At 45.7% G+C, this 25,246-nt stretch overlaps 1 protein-coding gene across 1 annotated transcript in view; it reads left to right on the top strand.

Annotated features, from left to right (window-relative positions):
• LOC137423191 (protein FAM184A) overlaps positions 1-25,246 on the top strand; it is a 192,940-nt gene that overhangs the window by 82,460 nt on the left and 85,234 nt on the right. Inside the window, exons 7-8 of the mRNA XM_078774580.1 lie at positions 16,897-17,019; positions 24,780-24,941. Coding sequence (XP_078630706.1) covers positions 16,897-17,019; positions 24,780-24,941 — 285 coding nt within the window. The remainder of the gene's footprint in view (positions 1-16,896; positions 17,020-24,779; positions 24,942-25,246) is intronic.

The following is a 25,246-nucleotide window of genomic DNA, read 5'->3' as shown; positions in this document are numbered from 1 at the left end:
CACCAGAAACGGATTTGACCAGACGCCACCAGGATTTGGAAGAGGGAGACAGATAAGAGAGTTCGGTCTTGAGAACGGAGAGATATTGTTTCCTGGCTCTCCTGAGGGTGGACACACACTTGTTTCGGGCTTTGTGAAAGGAAATGAGATTTCCTTCCGTTGGATTTGCTTTCCAGGAGACGAAGGCAAGTTGTTTCTGGGCAACAGCCTCACCACAAGATTCCGTGTACCATGGACGGGAGGAAGGGTATGACAGCTGAAGACGAGATGGGATAAATCTGTGCATGAGAGAGAGCAATTTACTTTGGAAGAATTCCCAGGATGAGTTGATGTCAGAGGTGGTAGAGATGGGAGACCAGTCCAGATGATTGATGGCTGCTTGAAGACCGTGCCAGTTGGCCCGAGTGAAATGCCAGACTCGTCGACGCTGAGCAGGCTCCCTGAGGATGGTCAGAGAGATGTCCACTTTAACAAGGACATGATCAGATGATCCGATTGGAGCAGAAGAAGAGCAGCAGACATTTTCAGGGAAGTTAGTCATAACCAAGTCCAAAAGAGAAGATGTTCCGTTGACTGAGATCCGGGTCGGGAAATTGACAGATTGTGTCAGTCCCAGTGAGTCGCAGAAGTCCTTTGCTGAGGAGCCATGGCTGGTGAGAGAGGTACCCACACCCAGCCAACTGGCATGATGACAGTTGAAATCACCACATATGAGGAAGAGAGAGTTGGGATGAGTAGATATAAGTTGGTCCATATTATCAGACAGCGAGATGTAGATGGAGTCATCACTGTTTGGTGGACGGTACAACACACATATGAACAAGAGGTGGGAGCGAAGGGGAAGCCGTAGCCAGAGGTATTCCTGGGGGTGAGGTGGAGAGAGTGCAGTGCAGGGCGAGTGAGGAAGAGAGTTTTTGATAAAGATAGCAACCCCGCCTCCAGGACGAGGCTCAGGTCTATCATACCGGAGGAGGGAGTAGCCCGGGAGAGATACTAAGGAATCAGAGACATCATAAAGGAGGAAAGTTTCTGTTAAGCAGATCACGTCTGGTTTGACAGATGCAACCTGTATGGAGAGATCAGTTAAGTTTGAACGAAGGCCCCGGATGTTTGAGGTCCATACCGTTAATGAAGAGGAAGGGGGAGCATCAGATACAGAACAGGGGGGAGGACGGGTAGGGTAAGATGTGGAAGAGGTGGAAGAGGTAGGGAGAGCTGTTGAAGGTGTGTCAGAGATTTCAGAATAGCTCGGAGAAAGGGAAGGATGGGGCGGACAAAAGGTTTGATGGTGATTGGGTGAGGCACAATGAGGTGTTATTTGAGGAGGGGGAAGAGTGAGGCAGAAGGTTGGGGGAGATGGAGGTGAGAGTTGGAAGGGGGAAGAAGCGGGGAGGACGCTTTGAGGAGGGGGAGTGAGAGGGGGGAAATTGAGAAGCAATGAGGGTGGGGAGATTTGAAGGGGAGAGGTGAGGGGGGAGTTTGGGAGGGAAGGGGCGAGGGGCGTCTTGGCGGGGAGGGGGGAGGGGGTAGTTTAGGAGGGAGGGGGCAAGGGGGGAGATTTGAAAGGGATGGGTGATGGGGAAGATTTGGAGGGGAGGGGTTATGGGGAAGATTTGGAGGGGAGGGGTGAGATTGGATTTTAGAAAGTGTACGATTTATGGGAAACGAACATTTATTGCAAAATGAGTTTCTTGTGACCTTCGAGTTAAAAATACGTTTAAGGACGCTGGATGGAGAATGGAGTGCAGGAGAGTTTAGGGAATGTAGAAAAAAGGCACTATAGGAGATGGATATTTTTTTTGGGATGAATTGATTTGGTGAGCAAGTCGAAAGCAGCCTTTTAAAGAAGAAGAAGAAAAAGGTGTTATAAAATATGACGGAATACATAACTTGAGGGGAAAGTGTAAACATTGATGGTTAATAACAGTGAAAACTATCTGGGGAAATGGGGGAGAAACACGTGGTCGAAGAACGAACGAACGAATAAGAATGAATAAACGAATGAGAACAGAGAAGGAAATGGTTATTATTTTTTTTATTTTTTATTTTTTTTGAGTTGAGATTTACACAAGGAAGTAGGCTATGGGTGAAAAGACTGGGAATACAGAGAACGAAAGTTATTGGATCACAAACGACGGACCGCTTGGAGAAAAACAAAGCCTCAAGGTTGTACAGTGTACACTGTACAAGGCCTCAAGACACGACACGAATTAACACGATTTTTAATACAGGTATGAAAGATTTGCACCGAAAAATCTTCGTCGGGACACAATATACGTACAACACCATAAATAAATACAGTTTTAACGAAAATACAAATGGGAACAATCACTTAACTTCGATTTCAAATCGTTCGCGACGCGGCAAAGGCCTTGCTCACGACACGGCAAACAGACGATCAATTTATGAAAGATAAACACCGAGAAACAACCAAAGTTGCACACAATACTTCACACACCGAATGATAAATACAGTTTCGACAAAATACAATTGTGAACAGACTTAACTTCGAAAAACGTGGAGACCGTGTGGAGCTTCGAAAATCCCTCCCACCGTCTCCGAGATCTCGTTTTGAAACGAAAACCAGAAAACTATTAATGTGTGCTTATGGAACCTGATTTACTCACCACCGCTGGAAGTTTGCCTAAAACCCTTCTGGTTTTTCTTAAACATGAAACCCGCAAACTGTAATGCTAATATAAATAAACCTCAAAACAATTAGAAAAATACAATCACCAACTTAAAAATAATTTTTGATCGCATTAACCAGCATTCCTTTCACAGCCAGCCAGGCCGCATCCTTTCATACTAATTTCACATTATAGGCCTTCATGCAGGCATTGAGGCTTTCTGCCACTCCCACAAGGTTGCAAGGATTTATGTTCCTGAATTCCACAGGGTCGCAAGGACTCCCACAAGGTCACAAGCAGTTATGCTCCATAAATTGCCTCGACAGCTGAAATGAGCTGTGGTGCTTTAAATGGCTCCGATTAACCTTAACATCAGGGACAGGCATCCATCAAAATGAAAATGTGTCAATTTCATTTTACAAAAGATAGAAATCATTCATAGATTTAATGTTCAAATTGATCTATTTATATCAGGGAATTAATATTTGGAGAATAGTTCAGTCTGACATTCTATGAAAGATGAGCAAAATTAAGTACACAAGAATAAGTCTAAGTATAAGAATAAGATATATATATAATATAAGAATAAGAATAATAAGAATAAGTCTAATAAGTTTGAAACCAAAGCTTTCAGAATCATTGGAATCTCCCACGATGAAGCTAACTCCGAGGGCCTCTCACTTACTCACCACAGGCAGGTTGGTGGTCTTTCTGTCTTCGACCGACTCCTCTCCGGCCTTGCTCCCCCAGCTCTCTCTGGGCTCTGTCCCCCAAATATTCCTGCAGGTCGCACAAGATCTGCCAGCAACCCTCTTATGGTTAAACTGTTAAAATCAAGACTCTCTGCTCACCTTCACTCCATTCCTCTTTTCACCCGCCTCTGGAACAAACTCCCTCACTCTCTTCAATCCCACTCCTCCCTCCAGGTCTTTAAAACAGCTGTTCACCACCATCTCTTATCTTCCCCCATCCAAAACCTTGATCTTTTCTACCCCCGCTAATTTCACCCAGATCCACTTTTTTGAAATACCAACTTCGTTCCTGGAAGTCCTTGTAGTATCCTTGTGTTTTATACTTCTCCCAGCCCCCCCCCCCCCCCTTCCCATGCCTCCTCCCCCAAGCCCTCTCCCTCTCACAGATCTGATGTCCCTGCTCTCAAATGTTGTGTTTGTGTGCTTCCCCTTCTCTCCCCATCCTGTCTACCACTCCCCTTATTATATACTTTGTGTGTCTGTTTTGATTTTTTGTGTGATAAATGTTAGCTCTTTCACGAGCCTCGATCCTGTATAGAATAAATAAATAAAAAGAGTCTCGTGGAATAGCCAGCGGATGGTGAGAGTCATTTGGCATTGTAAGTGGTCTTTCAACGCATTGGCACACACTTTTCAGGTCATCACACAGCGAAGTTCAGGTCCTCATAAATGTACGTGTGAAACACATTGTGTTGCTACTGTTAAGAAGCACTGTTAGCTTGTTTTTGTCAGCTGATCACACTTGAAAGCTGATTGGTTAGGCCCGGGGGGGGGGGGGGGGGAGGTGGGGAAGCAGAGAGGGAGGGGAGATAACGTGGCCCAGGGATAACGGGGCAATCCTTACTACATCTGTGGTGCACAATTTAAACATACTGTTATGTCGGTAGGGTAGAGCAATATCTAGAGTCAGGTAGATCTGAATAGGTAACATGCTTCGTCTGTCGCGATAGGGAATCTACCCTGTAATAAGTTCTGTGTTTTCGTCCGGTTTGTCGGGTTAAGATGTCTGCTTGTAAACATACCAGGATGTTCAGGTGTTAAATAGTTCTAGGGATTAAGAATAAACCCCTGTGTGTCAAACCTGGTAGCCAAACCTTTGTCCCTTACGGCAATGCACACTTGTAGACACTTAGACAGGCCCTTTAGTGCACACATTAATTAAATTCCCTTCCCTGACAAGGACTTCGGAAGAAAACAGGCAAGAGGCCAGTTCGGGGCACCGCCGCATGGGCCGCAGCCAGCTACACCTCCGGCAGGCATAGCCACATCGAGTTCTGTCTTGCGCAGCACGTCCCTCTGGCGCTCTTGCACATCCAGGTCTCTCTTGCGCAGCACGTCCCTCTGGCCCTCTTGCACGTCCAGCTCAAACCCTTGTGCTTTCTGGCTGTCTCTGGCTGTCTTGTGCTCTCTGCGCCTCCCTGCTTGGTCTTGGGAGGTCCCTGGTGGTCGTTGGCTCACCATCTGCTTGGTGCTTGGAGCGGTGCTCGGTGCTTTGGAGCTTAGAGTGTTGCACGGATCTCGTGGGCGGTCGACGAGGAGCCTGGGGTGGGCGTTGGCTCAGGCCTTCGCGGTGCAGCGGAGCTTGGAGCCAAGTGGGGATGACAGACCACAGACAGATAAGGACGCACCACAGAACATTATACGACGAGACATTTCCTTTCGTAATCCATTCCTGTGTGGCGTATTTGAAGTGTGGTGTGTGGGATCCCAAATTAGGACTTTTATTTGATTACCGGCGCGTTTCATTGTTATCAGGTGCCGGGAATAAACGTGTTTATTTTTGTACATTAAATCTTGTGGTTGTTCGGTTCATGAATTCCCTGCAGGACCGAAGCCGCGGTCGGCACGCTCCAGGTAAACGCTTTTACCACAGCTTCCATTTTCCTTCTTCCTCCCGTGTTTTATAGCCGAATCTGTGTTTGGTCGTTGCCTCAAGTAAATCCGTTCTGGTCCATCCGCGAGCCCTGGTGTTAACCGAAGGGTCCGCGCGACAATACTCTTAAAACACATACAGATAAGATAATCAACAAGTTACTGTTCACAAAGTCGAGGCTCATGTAAGAGCTAACACTTAAAACACATAAAAACAGAAACACACACAAAACATATAATATAAAGGGAGCGGGAGACGACGGGGGGTGTGGGGGAGGGGGAGGAGAGAAGGAAGCACAACAACAGTAGAGAACAGGGACATTGGGACATCTGTGGAGGGAAGAGGGCTGGGGTGGATTACACAGGAAAAACAAGATGGACGCTACAGGGACTTTCAGGAAAGAAAACGAAATTTGAAGAAGGTGGGTTTGGGGTGTTTGAACGGGGATATAAAAGATCAAGGTTTTGGATGGGGGAAGATAAGAGATTTTTTGTTTGTTTGTTCTGTATACAAGATCGAGGCTCATGTAAGAGCTAACATTAATCACAAAAAAACAACCACACACATAAAAAAATATATAACAAGCATTCTGAGTATTGCGATGCAATACATGTCCCCTGCTGGCAGTCTGTTGTCCGGAAAACTGTTGGGGAAATTACCAAAGGGTTATTTACCCACAGGTTCTGAATCGTTCCCAATCGCTAATTACCTCAGGATGGGCTCACCTGTGATTCGCACTAGGGACTTCGATTTATACACCTTGCAGACAGGTCAGCAGAAGCACGACAAAATAAGTTGTTGATAAAGAACCTTTTGAGTCGCTAAATATCAGTAATTTATTATATTTTCCGGTTCACGATCAATGATCGATGTGTATATATATGTTGCTTGGCTTGGCTCCGCCCCTCCCGAAAGCGCGCGCTGTGTCACGCTTTTGACGTTCGCAGACGAGGCTGAGGGCGCGCGGTGCGGCTTGAGGAGAATTCTAGAATAAACAAGAGATATCCTTTTTTTCTTCTTTTTTTCGTTTAATTAACGATATCTGCCAAACCACGTGCCCTATCACAAATTCCAAAAGGACATTTTAGTAGACTGACATGCTGAACAGATCTGTGAAGTTTCCCCTCGATTGGATCAAAAATGAGGGAGGAGCTCGGTTTTAAAGGTTCATGCTTAAAAACGTCATAACTCTGAAACCATGTGACGCGTGACGTCATGCTCGTTGACTTTTTTGTTCTGCATGGGTATGCGATTCTGCCTGCAAAGTTTGGCCTCGATCTGTTCAGCCGTTGCAGAGAAAAAGGGGTTTTCGTGTTTTCACGAAAAACAATATGGCGGCCGAACCACGTGACCTGTGACGTCATAATTACCATTAAAATATTCTACAGACCGAGTCCCCCCTACGGTGAAAATTTGATCTCAATCGGTCCTATTATTGCAGAGAAAATCTTTTTTAAAGGAAATTAAAACTTAAAATGGCACTGAGTTAAAGATCATCAGAATTATCAGAATTCCCAAAGTTCATAGTGCCATAACTTTGTCAAACATGATCGAAACGTCGTGAAGTTTGGCGCAAACTGCCTAGTTCGAACTTGATCTGTAACTTATCATGAGGAAACCATGTGCCAAGTTTGAAATCATTGGCATTAAGAGTTTATAAAAAAACGTCCGGAAAACTGTTCTTTGCGTGACGGACTGAAGGACTGACGGACGGACAGACGGAGGGACGGCGTGCAAACCTACAGTCCCCTCCGGAGTGCACCGGTAGGGGACTAATAAAGGGAGTGGGAGACAAGATAGGGAGAGAGAGGGAAGCACACAAGGACAACAGTGGAGATCAGGGACATCAGGAGATCTGTGGGAGGGAGAGGGCTTGGGGGAAGGAGGCATGGAAAGGAGAGGGGGGGGGGGGGGAGGGGTTGGGAGAGGTATAAAATACATGCTAGGACTTCCAGGAAAGAAGTCGGTATTTCCAAAAAGTGGACCTGGGGTGAATATGGGCAAATCAAATTTGAGCAGGGTGAATATCGATGTGTGTGTTTATAATAGCATTGCGTGTCCAAATCTCAGCCACAGCAGAAAATTGAGATATCAGAGCTCTGTGCAGTCAAAACTTCAGTTCTTGGTTTGTGGGAGATTTCCAGATGGTGGACAGTGAGGATAGTGTTGCCTGAGCACCCTCAGGGTTGTCCAGTCGGTCTTTTCAGAGAAACATAATAGGAGTGTGAGATTTGTCAGGATTGAAAGGCATGTTCCACTTGTTTGACCAGTCTGTGATTTTGTCCAGGTCTGCAGAGAGTGAGGAGGCTGCAGACTACCGATCTGAGGGATGAGGTATGGAGCAGCAGAGAGTGGAGTCATCAGCAAAGAGATAGAGAGGATTTTCCAGAAAGTCAGAGAGATCATTGATGAAGACCAGAAAAAGCACAGGCGCCAGAACACTGCCTTGGGGAACTTCAGCCTGAACCAGAAGGGGAGATGAGAGAAACCCATTCAGGGCCACACGTTGACTACGACCAGAGAGGAAGTCCGCAAGCCATGCGTGGAGATTTCCATGGATACTGTTGCGAATATGGAATTTGGCCTCCATATCCGCTTGTAAATATTCCCCTATTTTCTCCAATACTCCCCAACTTTCCCCAATCCCCCATTCCCTAGTCCCATTGCATGTAAATAACAATCAGTAGAGCCGACCTTCCCCTTATTCCCCCATTAAATGTCGTGCCCAGGTCCACCGCACCACACGTAGACAACTTTCGGACATCTTCCTAGTTATTCTTAATCTATGTCAGTTAAGGCCTCGTTTCCATTAATTATGACTCTTCGTTGCACCAGAATGTGATTATATGGCATCAGTAGTGAGTTTAGGACCTTTCCCATACCTCCTCCCATCTTCTTCCCCAAACAACAACAATAACAACAACTACAACAACAATTACAACTACAACTACGACTACAACAACAGAGGGGCGGGGAGTGTGCGTCCTCACACCGGCTCGGTTATCCGCCATGACCATGCGCTCCACGGCGTTACCCCGAAGGGGCTGGCTGTCAGCTCCTCGTCAGGGGCGGAGCCAGTAACCCCCCCACGCACCCAATGAGAAGCAACGTGCCGATTCCATCTGGGGCGGCGCTAACGAGCCGAGGGCGTGTCACTCCCCGCCGGATATACGCGGCCCCGCGCCGGATGTGACGTCAGATGCGCCTCAGCTTGGAGAGAGAAGCCACCGCCACCCCCAGCGCGACGATACCTCCCCGCATCTTTGGACCGGACCGGACCGTACTGTACCCTGCCCCGAGCCCAGGAGGACCTGGAGCCATCGATACCCGCTTTCCTGTCATCAACCCCCGTGTGAGTCAGCCGTTGTCCCGTTTGTCTGTCGTCTGTCCGGGGTTAATATAAGAGTGTGTCTAAGTGCCTGTCTTTCTGTGATTATACCTCTAGCCCCTGTAATCTGACCTTTCCGTACGAATATAATCTCCTCCGGAGGTCTTGAGAATTGAAACATTGGTGTCGTATTGTGTTATTGTAATCCAGCCGGGTGTCTTCTTTTTCTTATTGAGCCAGCATCGCGCGACTAGTCAACGTTCGGGCACAATCGGGTAACTTGTGCAGACGTGGTCATACCATAAAACCGCTCGGTAAATAACATCCAAGCCACGTCTGTAACAATTGGTGTCTGGGAGTGAGATTCGAGGCCCGACCAAATTTTGGAAAAAAAAAAAAAAACGAATAGAGGAAAAAAAAAAAATTTGGTCAAAATTTGGAGCGACCGAAATTCGTTTTGTTTTACAAAACCCGAATTTTGAAAGTCGCGCTATGGCGGATCAAGACGGCTGGGGTCCGGTAGGGGAGAGTGAAGCAGGGTCGGTCCAGGACCAAATTGAGACACGTGAGGAGAGCGAAACAGCGGGGGTAGCAAACGCACAAAATGGCGCCTCGCTGGTCACCGCGCCCGCGACCGTAGCAGCGCCGCCGATGGATTGGGGCCTATTTATGGAACAAATAAAGGCGCTCATGGCCCAGAATAGTGAGCGATTGGAGAACCGGATGGATGCTCAGAGTGAGCAAATGAGGGTTGATAGTGGGCGATTAGAGGGCCAAATGAGGGGTACCGGTGAGGGATTAGAAAAGAAATTTGAGGGGTTAGACAACGGGATAAAAGAGGTGAAACATGGGTTAGAGGGGGTAGAAAATAGAATGGCTGCCCAGGAGAATCAGATAGAGGGAGTGAAAAATGGGTTAGAGGGGTTAGAAAACAGTATGGAAGGCAAATTGAGGGACATGAGGGACCAAGCGGAAAGGGAAGTTAAACAAATGGAGCAGCAGATAGAGGGGGTCAGAATGGGGGTAGAAACCAAATTGGATGCTCACAGGGAGGAAATGGAGCAGATGAGGGTGGCATCTGGGCAGGAGATGCAAGTGATGGGAGAGGAGATCAGAAGAGGAGTGAGTGAGGAGGTCGGAGGAGTGCGCGAGGAGGTGAGGCACTGTGAGGAGCACATGGAAAAGGAGGTGAGAAAGGGGACTGTAAAGTTACAAGGGGGCATAGAGGACCTGACGCAGGAGGTGGAGCAGCTGACGGTGGGACAGACGGAGTTAGTGGAGCAGGTTCAAAGGAACACTGCGGTATTAGGAGGTTTAAAGGCGACACAGAAAGAACTAAAAGATGACTTGGTAGCGACGAAGAGGGAATGTCAGATGGTACGTGAGGGACTGACAACGAGGTTGGACGAGGTGATAGAGGTAATGGAGACGAAGGACCGGCAGGTGAGGACGCACATGGAAACGGTCAAGGTAGCCTTGGAGGACGAGCTTGAGGAGACGTACCGGGGAATAAAAGAGGTGAGGCACAAATTAGAAGAAGTGGAAGAAGGGGTGAGCGAAATTAAGAAGCGACGGAGAGGGGATAACAAAGAGATAAAAGAGGAGATAAAAGAATTGGTCCAAAGTCTGTGTTTGGATCGTGATGTGCTCGTTAACCGGATGAGGGATTCGCAGGTGATGGAGGAGAAGCGAAGAGGAAGAGGACCCGGTGTAAGTGGTGACCAATATGGTCGTGCGTATGATGCGCCAGGTGATTTAAGAGGCTTGGGGGTCGAGATAGACCCGGGTGTTCGTGAGAGGCCGTTGGTGAAGTGTGCGACAGGTCTGGTGTGCGAAAAAGGAGGTGTGCGAGAAAGTCCGACTCTGGGGTGTGTGAGGAAAAAGTGCGTGCCAAGGAGTGAGTGTGCTGGCGAGAGTGAGTCGGTCGTAGCGCGTGTGCGAGGGAGCACATGGAAGCGCGGTGTGGTGAGTGTTACAGAGGGTGTAACGGAAGAGGTTGTGCGAGAAAGGTGTGTGACGGACAGGTGCATGAGGAAAGAGTGCGCTGTCAGAAGTAAGGAAGAGTGTCCACCTGTGGTGAGTGTTACAGAGGGTGTAACGCAAGAGTGTGCGCGAGAAAGGTGTGTGACGGACAGGTGCATGAGGAAAGAGTGCGCTGTCAGAAGTAAGGAAGAGTGTCCACCTGTGGTGAGTGTTACAGAGGGTGTAACGGGAGAGTGTGCACGAGAAAGGTGTGTGACGGACAGGTGCACGAGGAAAGAGTGCGCTGTCAAGAGTAAGGGTGAGTGCGCTGTCAAGAATGGAGGTGAGAGTAGTGAGAGTGACAAGGAGAGTGAGCTGGTCGTGACAGGTGAGCGAGGATGTACACCTGGGATGGAAGGATGCACACCTGGAATGGTAGAGCGTGAGTGGGAATGCACGCTGGAGTTGGTGGTGAGGCACGTGGTTGGGTGTGCGAATGAGGGCACACCTGTGATTGTCACAGAGGAGGTGACCGAGGAGGGGGCGCGAAGCGGTGTATTGGTGAGGTGTGCGAGCAACGAATGTGTGCCAAAGTGTTCGGTGGTCAGGTGTGTGACCAAGGCTGTGAGTGGAATGGGTGTACCTGGGTGTGTAAGGAAAGGTACGAGGAGCATGGGCACGGCTGGATGTGTGAGCAAGGAACGGGCTGCGGGGTGTAAGCGTCCAGGTGAAGCATCGACGTTAGACGGGATAGAGTTTAGAACGACTTATAGCCGAATCGGGCCCTCGGTGCGTGCCGGGCCTCGCTTTGAACGGCCGCGTCCAGGCTCCACTAGGCGGAGCTGGCAGCCCGATAGGAAGGGTCGTTATGGCGACCACGTTTTGTTGAGACGTGCCGGCAGGTCGAGATCGGGACATTGGATGGCTCCGTGCCGAGATGGTGCGTGGGATCTCGGCCCGGGTAAACCTCCTTCCCTGCACCGAGTGCTGGACGCATCCAGCCGCTGGCACAAAACAACCAGCATCCATTGCTTGGCTTTACGAAACCGGGCTTTGGACAGGGATTGGCGCACCGAGAGGTATTAGTGAGTAGACTGGGTGATGAGGTTAGTGTTTTGGACCCAAAATTAGAGAAAAACAAAATTTGATGATTGGCAAAGGATTGGCAGTAGTGATTGGCAGATGATGGGCAGTGATTGGCCAAATTTTTGATTTGTTGAAATTTGATGTGCAAAATTGGTAGTGAGAGACCCCCGATGTGGTGGGATGGCAAATCCACCATCCCTCACAGGTGGGGCAAATGCGCAATAGAGTATGGGGTTGATGGCAGTGAAAACTAGCCCGGGTGGGTTAGGTTATATCAATAGGGCCCTAGAAGATGACAGTAGGTAACGTTAAGTTGAGTTAGTGACTGATACCTGTAGTGGGGACGCAGGTAGATTAGTATGGATGATAATGACGTGGGAGCGCAATAGTTTAAAGGGACGACTGGGAAGCGCAAGTTTCAGAAGGGAGTAGTTAGCTGAGATGATGCTGTGTGTGTGAGAATTGAACAGGTGTGATTGCACAGGTGTGCAACTGGACAGGTGTGTGGAGCAGTGTATGAGTAGTGAGTGTTGTGGATCAGCGCGAATGCGCTTGGGGAGAGAAGGGTGCAGGTGGCACCAGGTGTGAGAGCACAGGTGTGCAGGTACAGGTGTGTGGAGAGAGTGGGAGTAAGTGGTACGGAGTGGTGTGCATGGTGCGAAGGTGTGAATGGGGGAAGAGTGGACCCCATCACGGATACCCGGGGCGGGTAGTGTAAGTGTTAGGTAGAGGGTACAGGTAAATTGTGGTTGGATATTGGCATCTGTGGTGCGGTTGCAGAATGGTGTTGTGAATGGGTGCATTAGTGTTGTGGAAATGGCTGGGCGTGTAGCCTGTTAGTGTGTGTAGTTGGTTGAGCACTCCACCACTGTGAGGATGTCGGCCAGGTGAGGCCGCAGGTGGGCTCTGGGAGCCGGTAGTTGTGAGTGGGTGCCTGAGGATCCCGGGTGTGGATCGGGTAGCCCAGTGCCAGAGAGGGCACCGAGTGGGGAGAGCGCCAGAGGGCCTGCCCCAGTTAGTTAGGTTAGGGTAAGGAGCAGGTAAGCTCGGAGGCAACTGCAGTGGTGGAGGTGTGCAGGTGGGTAGACCCACTGGGAGAGGTACACGTCGCAGCCCAGAAATTGTACGAGGGCACCGGGAGATGAATCGGGGGAGTGAGACCCCAAATTGAAGAGCACCACAGTTTGGCCAATGGGAATTGGTTTTTAGAACCCATAGTGTAAGAGGGCCAATGGTTTGGCCGGAGAAAGACCCCGGGTAGTGTAAAGTTGTTAAAGTCATTTAGGAGATAGTTAGGATTGATGAACCTGTCGCACCATACGCAGCCACTTACCTGTGGTGATGATGATGACTCCACACCTGTGTTTTCTTTGTTTTGTTGCAGGAGATGAATCGCTGTGTGGATTTGTGAGACGCATCACGACGTGGATGAGACATTGGGGTGATTCCATCTCTCCCTCCCTAGGAGGGACTGATGATGAATTGGTAATGGCAAATTATGATGTTGAGTTGGAGATGGCAAATTTTGATGAGAGTTGAAAATGGCAAATTTGATTGGTTAGGAGGGAGAGAAGACGAATTTGGTATATGGGAGGAACGGGGAAGACAGTAGGGATGTTTGTTGATTTGTAAAGTAGATGTTTATGGGTAGTGTTGTGTTTTGTGGATACAGTAAGGGGTAAGGGAGGGGCCATGTAGGTTACCTGGTGGGGGGGGGCGTACGATAGGAACGTACCTGTCTCACCTGGTTCCCATGTGCCCCCAGTGTGCATCACCTTACATTGCGTGCACTTTTGCGCCCTTACCACCTTACTCACTTGTCTTTTCTTTTGTCTCCCACCTCCGAGGATCTGGCTTTGGGGTAGAGAGAGAGGAGAGAGAGGTGCTGGCTGCGCAGTTGTGGGCCTGCACTTTCGCTGTTTGCTGCCGGGATCGATACACCATATGGACCGCAATGTTTGTGGCCACCCACAATGGACCGCAGTTCGTTTGCGGCCAAGCACCACCCGGGGATGGACCTATGGGTCAACGTGGCACCTATGCCATAAAGGTGAACCACTGTTAATTAACACCACTGAAGGCCACACGAAGAGCAAGAGACACCTGCAGGGTTAGGGGTTGTCGAATTTATTTTTATTCCGATGAACAATGGTGACTGAACCGATTGGTGGTGGGGTGGTGCTTTTGATGCTCGGGAAGGGTGCTCTGCACGTTATTAAAGGCCGTCGGCCACAGAGCACTCGTGGGTTGGTGTATCGATGCTGGCAAGCGCGCTCTCTCTATGCATAACATCTGCATGTGTTCCTCCAAAAACAGGTCCTGGATCGTAGTGTAGATATCAGCGTAATCTTGTAAATAATGCTCCCTACCGGCTGTATGTTTAGTTTGAGAATTCTTTCCGGATTCGGTTATCCTGTGGGTGTGTTTCTGTGAGGAGAAGGGTGCAACGTCGCAGGGGGACATATTTACTCATTTGTGAATATCTGTAAAACTGTCGCACTCAGGGTAGAGTTAATAGTAGAGGGAACTACATTGCGTGCCACACTAAAGTAGGTAAAAATTTATCGGGTCGGGACGCCCCGAGGGTAGAGAAGGGTGCAATGTTGCGAATATGGAATTTGGCCTCCATATCCGCTTGTAAATATTCCCCTATTTTCTCCAATACTCCCCAACTTTCCCCAATCCCCCATTCCCTAGTCCCATTGCATGTAAATAACAATCAGTAGAGCCGACCTTCCCCTTATTCCCCCATTAAATGTCGTGCCCAGGTCCACCGCACCACACGTAGACAACTTTCGGACATCTTCCTAGTTATTCTTAATCTATGTCAGTTAAGGCCTCGTTTCCATTAATTATGACTCTTCGTTGCACCAGAATGTGATTATATGGCATCAGTAGTGAGTTTAGGACCTTTCCCATACCTCCTCCCATCTTCTTCACCAAACAACAACAATAACAACAACTACAACAACAATTACAACTACAACTACGACTACAACAACAGAGGGGCGGGGAGTGTGCGTCCTCACACCGGCTCGGTTACCCGCCATGACCATGCGCTCCACGGCGTTACCCCGAAGGGGCTGGCTGTCAGCTCCTCGTCAGGGGCGGAGCCAGTAACCCCCCCACGCACCCAATGAGAAGCAACGTGCCGATTCCATCTGGGGCGGCGCTAACGAGCCGAGGGCGTGTCACTCCCCGCCGGATATACGCGGCCCCGCGCCGGATGTGACGTCAGATGCGCCTCAGCTTGGAGAGAGAAGCCACCGCCACCCCCAGCGCGACGATACCTCCCCGCATCTTTGGACCGGACCGGACCGTACTGTACCCTGCCCCGAGCCCAGGAGGACCTGGAGCCATCGATACCCGCTTTCCTGTCATCAACCCCCGTGTGAGTCAGCCGTTGTCCCGTTTGTCTGTCGTCTGTCCGGGGTTAATATAAGAGTGTGTCTAAGTGCCTGTCTTTCTGTGATTATACCTCTAGCCCCTGTAATCTGACCTTTCCGTACGAATATAATCTCCTCCGGAGGTCTTGAGAATTGAAACATTGGTGTCGTATTGTGTTATTGTAATCCAGCCGGGTGTCTTCTTTTTCTTATTGAGCCAGCATCGCGCGACTAGTCAACGTTCGGGCACAATCGGGTAACTTGTGCAGACGTGGTCATACCATAAAACCGCTCGGTAAATAACATCCAAGCCACGTCTGTAACAATACCATAGGAGGAGAGTTTGGTGAGCAGAGCTGGGTGCCAGACCATATCAAAGGCACGTGATATGTCAAGGGAGACAGGTCTAATTTCCTGTTTGGCATTGAGGACCTCCATCCATTGTTGAGACAGCAGAAGCAGCATGTCCAGAGTAGAGTGACCTCGTGTGAAACCAAATTGATGATCAGAGATCAAGCCATTGGAGAAGAGGAAAGATTTCATATCTGAAGCAATGATGGATTCCATGACTTTGCTGATAATTGGGAGCAGGCAGATTGGTCTGTAGTTGCAAGGATATGTTTTTATTTTATTTTTTTGATGGTGGTGAACCGCTGTTTTGAAGACCTGGAGGGAGGAGTGGGATTGAAGAGAGTGTGGGAGTTTGTCCCAGAGGCGGGAAAAAAGAGGAATGAAAGTATGAAGGTGAGCAGAGAGTCTGTGATGAGCAGAGAGATTTTGGCAGTTTCACCAGAAGAGATGACAAACATCAATTGCAGATTTTTAAAAACAACCCAATACGTTTTGAAACTGAACATGGAGAGCATGAATAGTTCCGAGATTATTTTTTCACTACTTTTTTTCCCAGTGAGAAATGTTTTCAATAATAAAGGATTACTGAAACAAACTAGAGCGGCACTCAGGTGGAGCACATACCTCTGCCAGGTTGAACAGTTGACGTTTCGTATCCCTCTGATATGCCAGATCTGCATCCGAACATTAACCAAAATCGAATCCGCTTGTTCTTGTCACCTACCCAACTTATCCACCAAGTTTCGTCATAATCCTTCCACAACTTTTTGAGATATCCTGCTATTTATCGTTTTTGGCCCTATCTCTTCGTGGTGAAGAATCACTTTAATTTTTTTTTTTTTTTTCGTATGTGGATCCAGATCTTCACCAAATTCGAATCAATTTGTCCTTGTCACACCCCAAACCTTTTCACAACGTTTTGTCCGACTCTGTCCATAACATTTTGAGTTATCTTGCTGACAGACAGTCCAACAAACAGACAGACCGGGGATGAAAACATAACCTTCGACCACCTGCGGTGACGGACATAAAATCCTTTAGGTGCCAAATCTGCTGTCATGTATCATGCATTTATTTTGTTTTCTGTGAGCATTTATGTTTTCACCTCTGTCTATCTGTTTGTCTGACCAGAATTGAGCTTCCAAAATATCTGTAAGACGCCCAACCTGCCTATAGTGAGCAAGGAGTAGACTGACGAGACTTAGTTAGCTTCCTATAACCCTGAGTGCTTTGGATTGCAGAGCCTCAAGGAGGGAAAATGGGAAGCAGCAGCACATGTTCATATGGGGAGCCATATACAATGACATAACAGATTAAGTGTATGTATTCCTCACACAGTCACACGTCTAGAGAAATGGAAAAATACGGTTAGATAAATGTCGGAGTGATCCAAATAAATGTGTAGCCGAATGTGAACAATCATGACCAAGTCTATCCCTTCTCTCTTGCAATGTGCTTGATGCACTTTGATTTGTACTACAAAGTATCGTTGCATGGATTCACATCTTGAGCACGTGTGCTATTACAGGACTTTGAACAGCAGATGCAGGCATTGAAATCGCAGTTCGTCAGTGAGGCATCACATGCCAAGGAGCTTTACGAGAGCGAGATCGTTGAGTTGCAATCCAAACTTGAAATGACCAATAAGGAGGTGAGGTAAACGCAACTGTTATACTGAAGTAGGCCTCAACGTTTCGTGCAGCATGTTCTGCCCATCGACTGCAGGAAGTAACTGTAACGAATGTGATGTAAAGTTGATAAGAACTGCACACACCCCTATTGGCTGGTTAATGTGGGGTGCTGATTGACTGTTCATTGTATGTTTCTGATTGGCCGATGTGGTTTTGCTCATCGTGGTCCGTTGTCCTCAGCGTGTTGATACCTATGATTGTAGGTGTCTGCTTGTTAATGAGAGAGAGCCAGATATCGCCCATGCATAACCCGTTTTATTGCGGAAGCCGTGTGATGTAAATGTATCTCACCCTCCCCTAAACCTCCCACCCTTCACAATTATCTTTTGACAATGAATACTGTGCATTCGTATTAATTCATAAAACTTCTGCATTTATAATTAGATTTATTTCACGTGAAAAAGGTTAATATGATCATGAATTCCATGAAAATCGTCACCCACGTGTAAAAAATTAAATCCATTAATTTATACTCCTTGTGCTGATTTTATTGTGCCATATATCTCGTAGGTTTTGGTTATAAACAAAAAGAAACGCTAACTTTTAATTTCGTTTTGTATCAAGGATATTTGGCTTGGCTAACCCCCGCTTTTGGATATTTGGCTATTTAATTTGGCTAACCCCCGCTCTAGTAGGGAAAATGGCCTTTAAAATGCATGTTGTGTGTTGTTGTGTATCAAGGAGATAACTAGGCCTAGCGGTCAGAGTAGCTTAATAATAACCGTTACATGTTCAATGATGAAATTAAAATTAATTTGTTATTTTGTTTAATTGCTTATTATTTGTTCCTCCATCCGAGTTCTGTATATCCACAACTTTCTCTACTAAGATTTCCAATCCTATTTTGGATACTTTGTCATTTCAGCTGTGTTAACATGTCACAAGCGCACTTGTGATTCCGTCACATTACCTGGTCTGCCACCTATAGTTTGCAGTTTCTGCATTGCATTACCAATAAGACTGCGATAGGAAAGCAGTACTATTGTTGACGTCCGAATTTTTTTTTCTAGACCTTGTGTTCACTAACAGAGCAGAGTTTTTATATCAAATCTCATTAGTCTGTTTACCATGTCCACATAGTGTGATTCCGTCACAAGACTATTCTGGGTAACAAATTTTGTTAACCGGGGTAAGCCTCACTGAGAGTAGTACCCGTCTGTATCCATGTGACAGTTCTGGTTCAATACATATAATTGAATTCTCTCTGCTATTCTTAGCATTCAAGATAATTACCTTATATGTTCAAAATTAGAGTGCACATGGTAATTCCGTCACGATGGAATTCATGTGATACAGATTGTACAATATCATTATTTGACACTTTTCACAGAATATGTACTTTAAGGAATGCACATTATCATGTGTAATATGGATCACATGATGTCATACTATGTATTCCTGCAACACAGTTTTATTTATTTATTTTAATGCAGAGTCGAGGCTCGTGGGAGAGCTAGTGCACTGAACGGATCAGGACGTTACAGGACAAAAGGAACAGCAGAGAGAGGGGAGGTTTCCACAGCATTGATTAGAATTTAGAATTTTACTTTTCATGCTTTGAGTTAACAAATATATAAACAAGTTCATCCAGGTGAATGTTTGTGCAATTTTATGTTTTAATGACAAGATGGATGGCCCAACAAGTGTGTTGCATCATTGAGGAACGAATGTATTGTTTGATCAACTTTAGCTTGGAAAAGCTTCGCTCACCATTGGCCACATAAACGAGGGAGGGTGAAGAGGATGCGGAGAGCAATAAATGTATTGGGAACATTATCCGTGAGCTTATCTTACTATAATTCACCAAATGTCCGTCCGTCCGTTCGAAGGTGCCGCAAAAACGGCTGAACCGATTGCAACGATATTTTGGGTGGGTAATCCTGGGACCCCTCGGAGTAAAATAGGCTATATTGTTTTTCCAAATTTTCCAGTTTTTCCAAACGATGGAATAATATTTACCGATATGAACAGTGATGTGGCTTTTATTGAAATTCTACAAATACTGTTTATATTTTGATGACAATTATGAACCTGCCGCGAATGCGGAAGTGGACAGATGACGGCAATGCGTGGGTTTGATAATATCCAAATACAACCGTCATTCAATTGTAATGTTAAATCGTTAAACGTTAATCGTGTTAATCGTTTTGTTAAAGTATCAATTGATGATTGGAATTGAGTGAATACAATTACGATTTTGAATTCGTAATTGTATTCACCCAACCGTACGGAACTTCACATCAGGATTTAAATATTTGTTTATGTCACGAATGTTGTTAAAAGTTTATTTTTTATATTAATGGTATTTCATTTGTGATTGGAGTTATGCTGTTTGGAATGAAAAAAGAGATATTGAGTTCAAGTGAATGACGAAATGCCGTGATGGTTTCTACTTTCTAAACGTGAATTCGCGGATCGCCATATGCAGATTCGTCATTGACTCGGTATGGAACAAACGTACCCGTTTGTTTGCCAACGGGTACGTTTTTCATGGAAGTCCTTCACGAACTTGCTGTCCATGTCTGACGTGCGACTGAAGGTGCTACGGGAATGTGGAATTTATTCGTTTCATGCTTTAGCATTCGCAATTTCTGCATTGTCTGTTTGCTTCCGGCCTCCCACCCATGCTTAGCACGGGTACCTCACTAGTTTTTATAATCAGAGTTTGGAACTCGCCTTGCAATAGCTCGCGATTCACTGCACAAATTGGAAGCGTCAATATCTTTGGAGTCCCCGTGTTGTAAAGCTTGCTCTAGCTTTAAGCAATGTTCCATAATTTGGGGGATCTAAATATGGAGGAGCTCTCGGCGGGAGAAGGTAGGCCTGGCGGCATAGCCTCCAGACCCCATGGTCTCTCTGTACACTCTCGCTTTGTCTGGTGCCGTTGCCTGTCCTAGCTCCGCGAGACATCTCTCACCAAGGTTCTGCACTCTCAGCTGCCCGTCTCCACTCCCTATAACCAACCTTCCACTCAGAACTGCCCTGGGCTATGTAAACTGCTAGTTAGATATGTATGCAAAACATGCTTGTAGAGAAAGTTTTGCTTCCCCATGAATCTCAACTCTATCTTGAAAAACGTTGAGTGCTAAATAGGTTATTATTTCCATGTGACCTAATGAATGTTTATTATCCACTGTAATTTGTAGTAATCTTAGTTGTGTGCGACTAATCTTAGCCTGTTGTTGGCTTAGCGGTTAGGGTGCCGGCTTGGGATCCTAGGATCCTGGGTTCGAATCCTGGTCGATCGCTGAATTAACGCCAGGGGGGTTGACTCAGCCTGTAATCCTTCCGAGGTCGGCAAATTGAGTACCAGCTTGCTGGGATGAATGATCACGGTGTGTACCCCGATTTAGAATAGGTACACCGTATCCCTGCGCATCGTAAGAGCGTGACCAAGGGTTGGCGTCAGGAAGGGCACCCGGCCATAAAAACATTGCCTCAAACAGGGAACCATGATTGTCATGGGGCCCGCAAGGCTAACCCCCCGCTCTAGCGGGGAAAATGGCCTTAAAACGATCATTCATTCATTCATTTTAGTTGTGTGCGAGTGCATGCGCACATTTCTGTGTGCGCACGATTACCCTCCTCTTCCCTTCTCTTTTTCACCAAGCCCCACCACTCCGCTCTCCCTCGCACCTACCTCCTCACTCCCACTCACTTCCCATCCCCTTTCCTTGTCCGGTGTCCTCTCACTGGAATGCCTGGTCTTGTGTTTGGTCTTGGTGTTGTGTATCCTCTTGTGTTTAGTTCTTATGTTTGGTTTTGGAATCTTGGTCTTGTGTATTCCCCCACTTTTAGTTTCCCACTCAAATTTGCATGGTGTTCCAGCATAGCTCTGAGCTCTCATTTTTTGTGGGGTTTATTCCGTATTTTTCAAGGCTCTGGAGAAACAAGTCAACACCCTCCCCTTTTGTTGCATCAGCATCCTTACAACCAATGAATCATTCTTCACAAACCGTCTGGCCTATATTGTGGTGGCTCTTCAGCAAGTTTTTCTTCAGATAGATTGGTTATTTCTGACCGCCCTCACCTTTTGTTTTTAAACAAAATAATCGCTCTAGCGTTGATTGTATTGAATCGGGATTTGTTTTCCTAATTGTCCATTGTTGCCAACTTGAAAATGCATAAAACTTCTAGGTTATTTTGGAATGTGCCAAGCACACAAAATGTCAGCTACTTTGCTTTCCACTGTGGTTAGTATACCTCGATCAAGTTTCCATCACTGATAAAAATGTTGGGATGTGTGGTTGGCTGGTCATGCGGCCACAACTGATGCCGAGTAAGGCAGGTGTCCTTCATTCATAGAGCTGTTAATGCGTGGAATGTTCTCCCTGGGAAAGTAGTGGTATCAGAAAGAGCAGATCGGTTTAAATTGGAATTCGGTTGGTACCAAAAAGCATTGGGTATAGATGGGGACTTGTGGGACTCCTCCTCCTTCCCTCCCAGCCCCCATTGAAATTTTGTGAACTGAAAGATTGAATTAATGTGATGATAGAACACAGGCATGATGTGCGAAAAACATTTCTCCTTTTCCAATGGCATAAGGGAACTCATTCACCGCTGGGGAAAACGTGACACTTGACTGCAAACTCTCTTGAGAAGGACCAACTTCTGTGCTGTTTCATTCACCTAGGACCGGATTCCTTCATGCGAGAAGAAAAAACCTTTTACTCCCACTCCAATGTCCCTTTGGCCAATATGCTGTTTTGTTTTCATTACCTCTGCCACCAAAGGTGGATGGAGGTTATTTCACCCCTGTCTGTTTGTTTGTTTGTTTGTCTGTTTATCTGTCTGTGAAGAAGATGTTTCAAAAAGTTGTGGCGAATTCGGACGAAATTTGGCAGAGATGTAGCGTATGTGACAAGGACGAAATGATTATATTTTGGTGAAGATCCGGATTCGGATCCGGCTACTAGAATTTTTAAAGTGATTCTTCACCATTGGGAGATCGGGCCAAAAACGATACATAGAAGGATATCTCAAAACGTTATGGATGGATTTGGACGAAACTTAGTGGACTGGTTGTGCGTGTGACAAGGAAGAATCGATTCAACTTTGGTGAAGATCTGAATATGGATTCGGATATAATTTTATAATTCCTTTTTACAGCCATTTTCCCTGTTCGAGCGGGGGTTAGACTTGCGTGCCCTATGACAAACATAATGGTTCCCCTTTTGAGGCAATGTTGTTTTTTATGGCCGGATGCCGTTCCTGACGCCAACCCTTTAGTCGCCTCTTACGACACGCAGGGATGCGGTGTACCTATTCTAAACCGGGGCACACACCGGGTTTGCATTCGAGAATTATTTAATCCTTAAGTGATTCTTCACCATGAGTATCGGATAAAACCGATACATAGCACGATATATCAAAACGTTATGGACGGATTTGGACGAAACTTGGTGGACCGATTTTGGTGTGTGACGAGGACAAATCGATTCGATTTTGGTGAAGATCTGAATATGGATTTGGATACGAGAATTATATAATTCTTAAGTGATTCCTCACCATTGAGTGAAGCGATATATAACATGATATTTTAAAAAAAAGTTATGGATGACTTATGACGAAACTAGGTGAATGAGTTGGTTAGATGACAAGAACAAGCTGATTAGATTTTGGTTCAGGTCCGAATCCAGATCTTGCCTATCGGTGGAATACAAAACATAAACTGTTCAGCCTGGTTGTGAATCGAATCCCGCAACTCTTATTGCATGCTTTGCTATGCCTAATAAAGCACTACCAAGTTCTTCAACTTGATAAACCTTTTGAGCTAGCAATGATTTTAAACTCTTTATCACCACTGCTATTTTCACATCCAGTTGCTATTGCCTCATAAGAGAATTACATCCTGACACGACGTAATATCACACTAGTCCCCATCTTTCTTCCTTACAAAATCAGCCCAAGAAAGAAGGTCAAAAAGCAAATGACACAGGATAGTAATGGATTACTGAATGACATGTTCATGCAGATCTCATTCCTATAATAGAACGGGTAGATATTGTGAGAATAACACTATTGGAGTAGCATTATTTTAAAATATTTCCTTGAAGCAGATAGTGTACCTGGAAGTTTATATGTTCACGAACAAACCCTGAGTCTTTGCATTCGAAAAAGAGATGGAACTAATACGGAAAGCCTCAAACCTGTGTCAAGAGATGAATCTTAGCAATGAATTTATCATGAGTCCCTGTTAGAATGAAATTTCTGTCCATTACCAAAGTGTAAAAGGTCACATCACAAGCTCAGTGTGGCACTTACGAGGCATCACTGGGGTTTGATTACCTTGGTTATTACACCGAGCATGTGAAGCGAAAAGTGGGGATAGGCAATAACTTCACTTCTGTCCGTCCGTCCGCAAACGTCAGTTAACGATCGAGGAACAACTTAATTTAAATTGAATGTTATATTTTGCACACGAATCGGAACACCAATCAGAAAACTAATCTGTATCTTCGCAGTACTTTGACTCTGTATTCGTTCTGATCGCACATGTAGTCAGGTTCACTATGTTAACAAATATAATTTCGTTCAAAATTTTGGTAGATTAGCAAAACTATACATTTTTGGAATATTCACAGCATGAGGAATCCAAAAATTAATGTTTACATTTGCGTAGACACCTTTGCGAAAATGACACTCAGGACAGTGATGAAGATAGTCAGTCAGGTTCACTATGTTAACAAATATAATTCCTTTCAAAATTTTGGGATTAGCAAACCTGTACATTTTTGGAATCTTCAGAGCATGGAGAATCTGAAAATCAATGTTGGCATTTGCACAGACACCTGCATGGCCGCCATTTTGGATTTTGAAAATGGCCGCCATAAAATACATATTTTGCGCGATCTCGGCTTCTAGTCAACCTAGAGACTTAATTAAATATGCTAATCCTATGTTTTCTGGGTCAAGGAATCCAATAAAGGCCTCAAAATAGTGCTCAGGATTATAGAAAAGCAACAAACAAAGGTAATTGAAAACCATTGTCTTTATATTTGTGATATAACTGTATTACATAATACATGATATTGCAAGTCCTTTGAAGTTATAGGTTGTTATAGGAAGTTATAGGTAGTATCAGATTGAACTATAAGTCCTATACACAGGATCTACGAGGTCTATGCCGTTCAGGAATATGCTTTTACAGATCGTCATCACTGTCCTGAGTGTCATTTTCGCAAAGGTGTCTATGCGAATGCCAACATTAATTTTTGGATTCCTCATGCTCTGAATATTCCAAAAATGTATAGTTTTGCTAATCTACCAAAATTTTGAACGAAAAAACATAGTGAACCTGACTAATGCACAAAGGAGAGATACATTTTGAAACTGTCTGTCAGCTTGGCAGTCAACACGATTGTCAATCATTCCAAACAGAAAACTTGCTGTTTTTAAGGATGTCACAATGGGCATGTACAACAGGCACGAATGACTAAATCATTCTTTTTAAAAATCATTCTTTTTTTTTACAATTGAATTATATACATATATATATATATACTTGACACTAACAAACTATTACACCTTTTTAGGTCATCACAACCAATCAAATGTTCTGCTTGGAGACCCCATCAAACCCCTCCCGCCACTTCCATGTCCTTGTTTCTCAAGACAGCGCCCCTGCATCCTTAAAACCAAATCGGAAGGTGTTCTATGAGCTCTCTAGATATTACTGGGATAGCGGGTTCTCAAGTAATGCATTCACATTTGCTTGCAGGTCTCCCAGTTGCAGAGACAGCTGCAGCAGAGCGAAGAAGGCCGTAGTTCAGCAGAGGCCCACATTTTGAATCTGTGCGAGGCCCAGAAACAGCTACAAGCAGAGATGCAAGATGTGCAGGATAAATTCGGAGATGCACAGAACTCTGTATCTGCTTTGCAGGCGAGTTTAAAAACCTTCATTTTTAAAAGCTCCTATACCCACATAGCTATCTATTACACCGACGCTCACCATTGTAGGTGGAAAGGTTGTAAGCAATTTGCAACAGGGCAGTCGAGCAATTTAAAAGACGCATCTATTGCATTCATATTAGCAAATATATAATAAGTAAAATAACTAAAACTCCACCTAAAATAAGGTCCTGCCTTAGCTGTTGCTAAACTTTCTCAAGACCACAGCAGTTACTTTAAACATTGTGATAATATGATTTGTGAAAACTATTAATTATCCATTTTTTGTGTGATATG

This window comes from Myxine glutinosa, chromosome 3 (genome assembly GCF_964187855.1).
Source record: "Myxine glutinosa chromosome 3, kmMyxGlut1.1, whole genome shotgun sequence".
NCBI classification, from domain to species: Eukaryota; Metazoa; Chordata; class Myxini; order Myxiniformes; family Myxinidae; genus Myxine; species Myxine glutinosa.
Note: the sequence above shows the minus strand (reverse complement) of the source record. Positions and strands in the feature narration are given on the sequence as shown.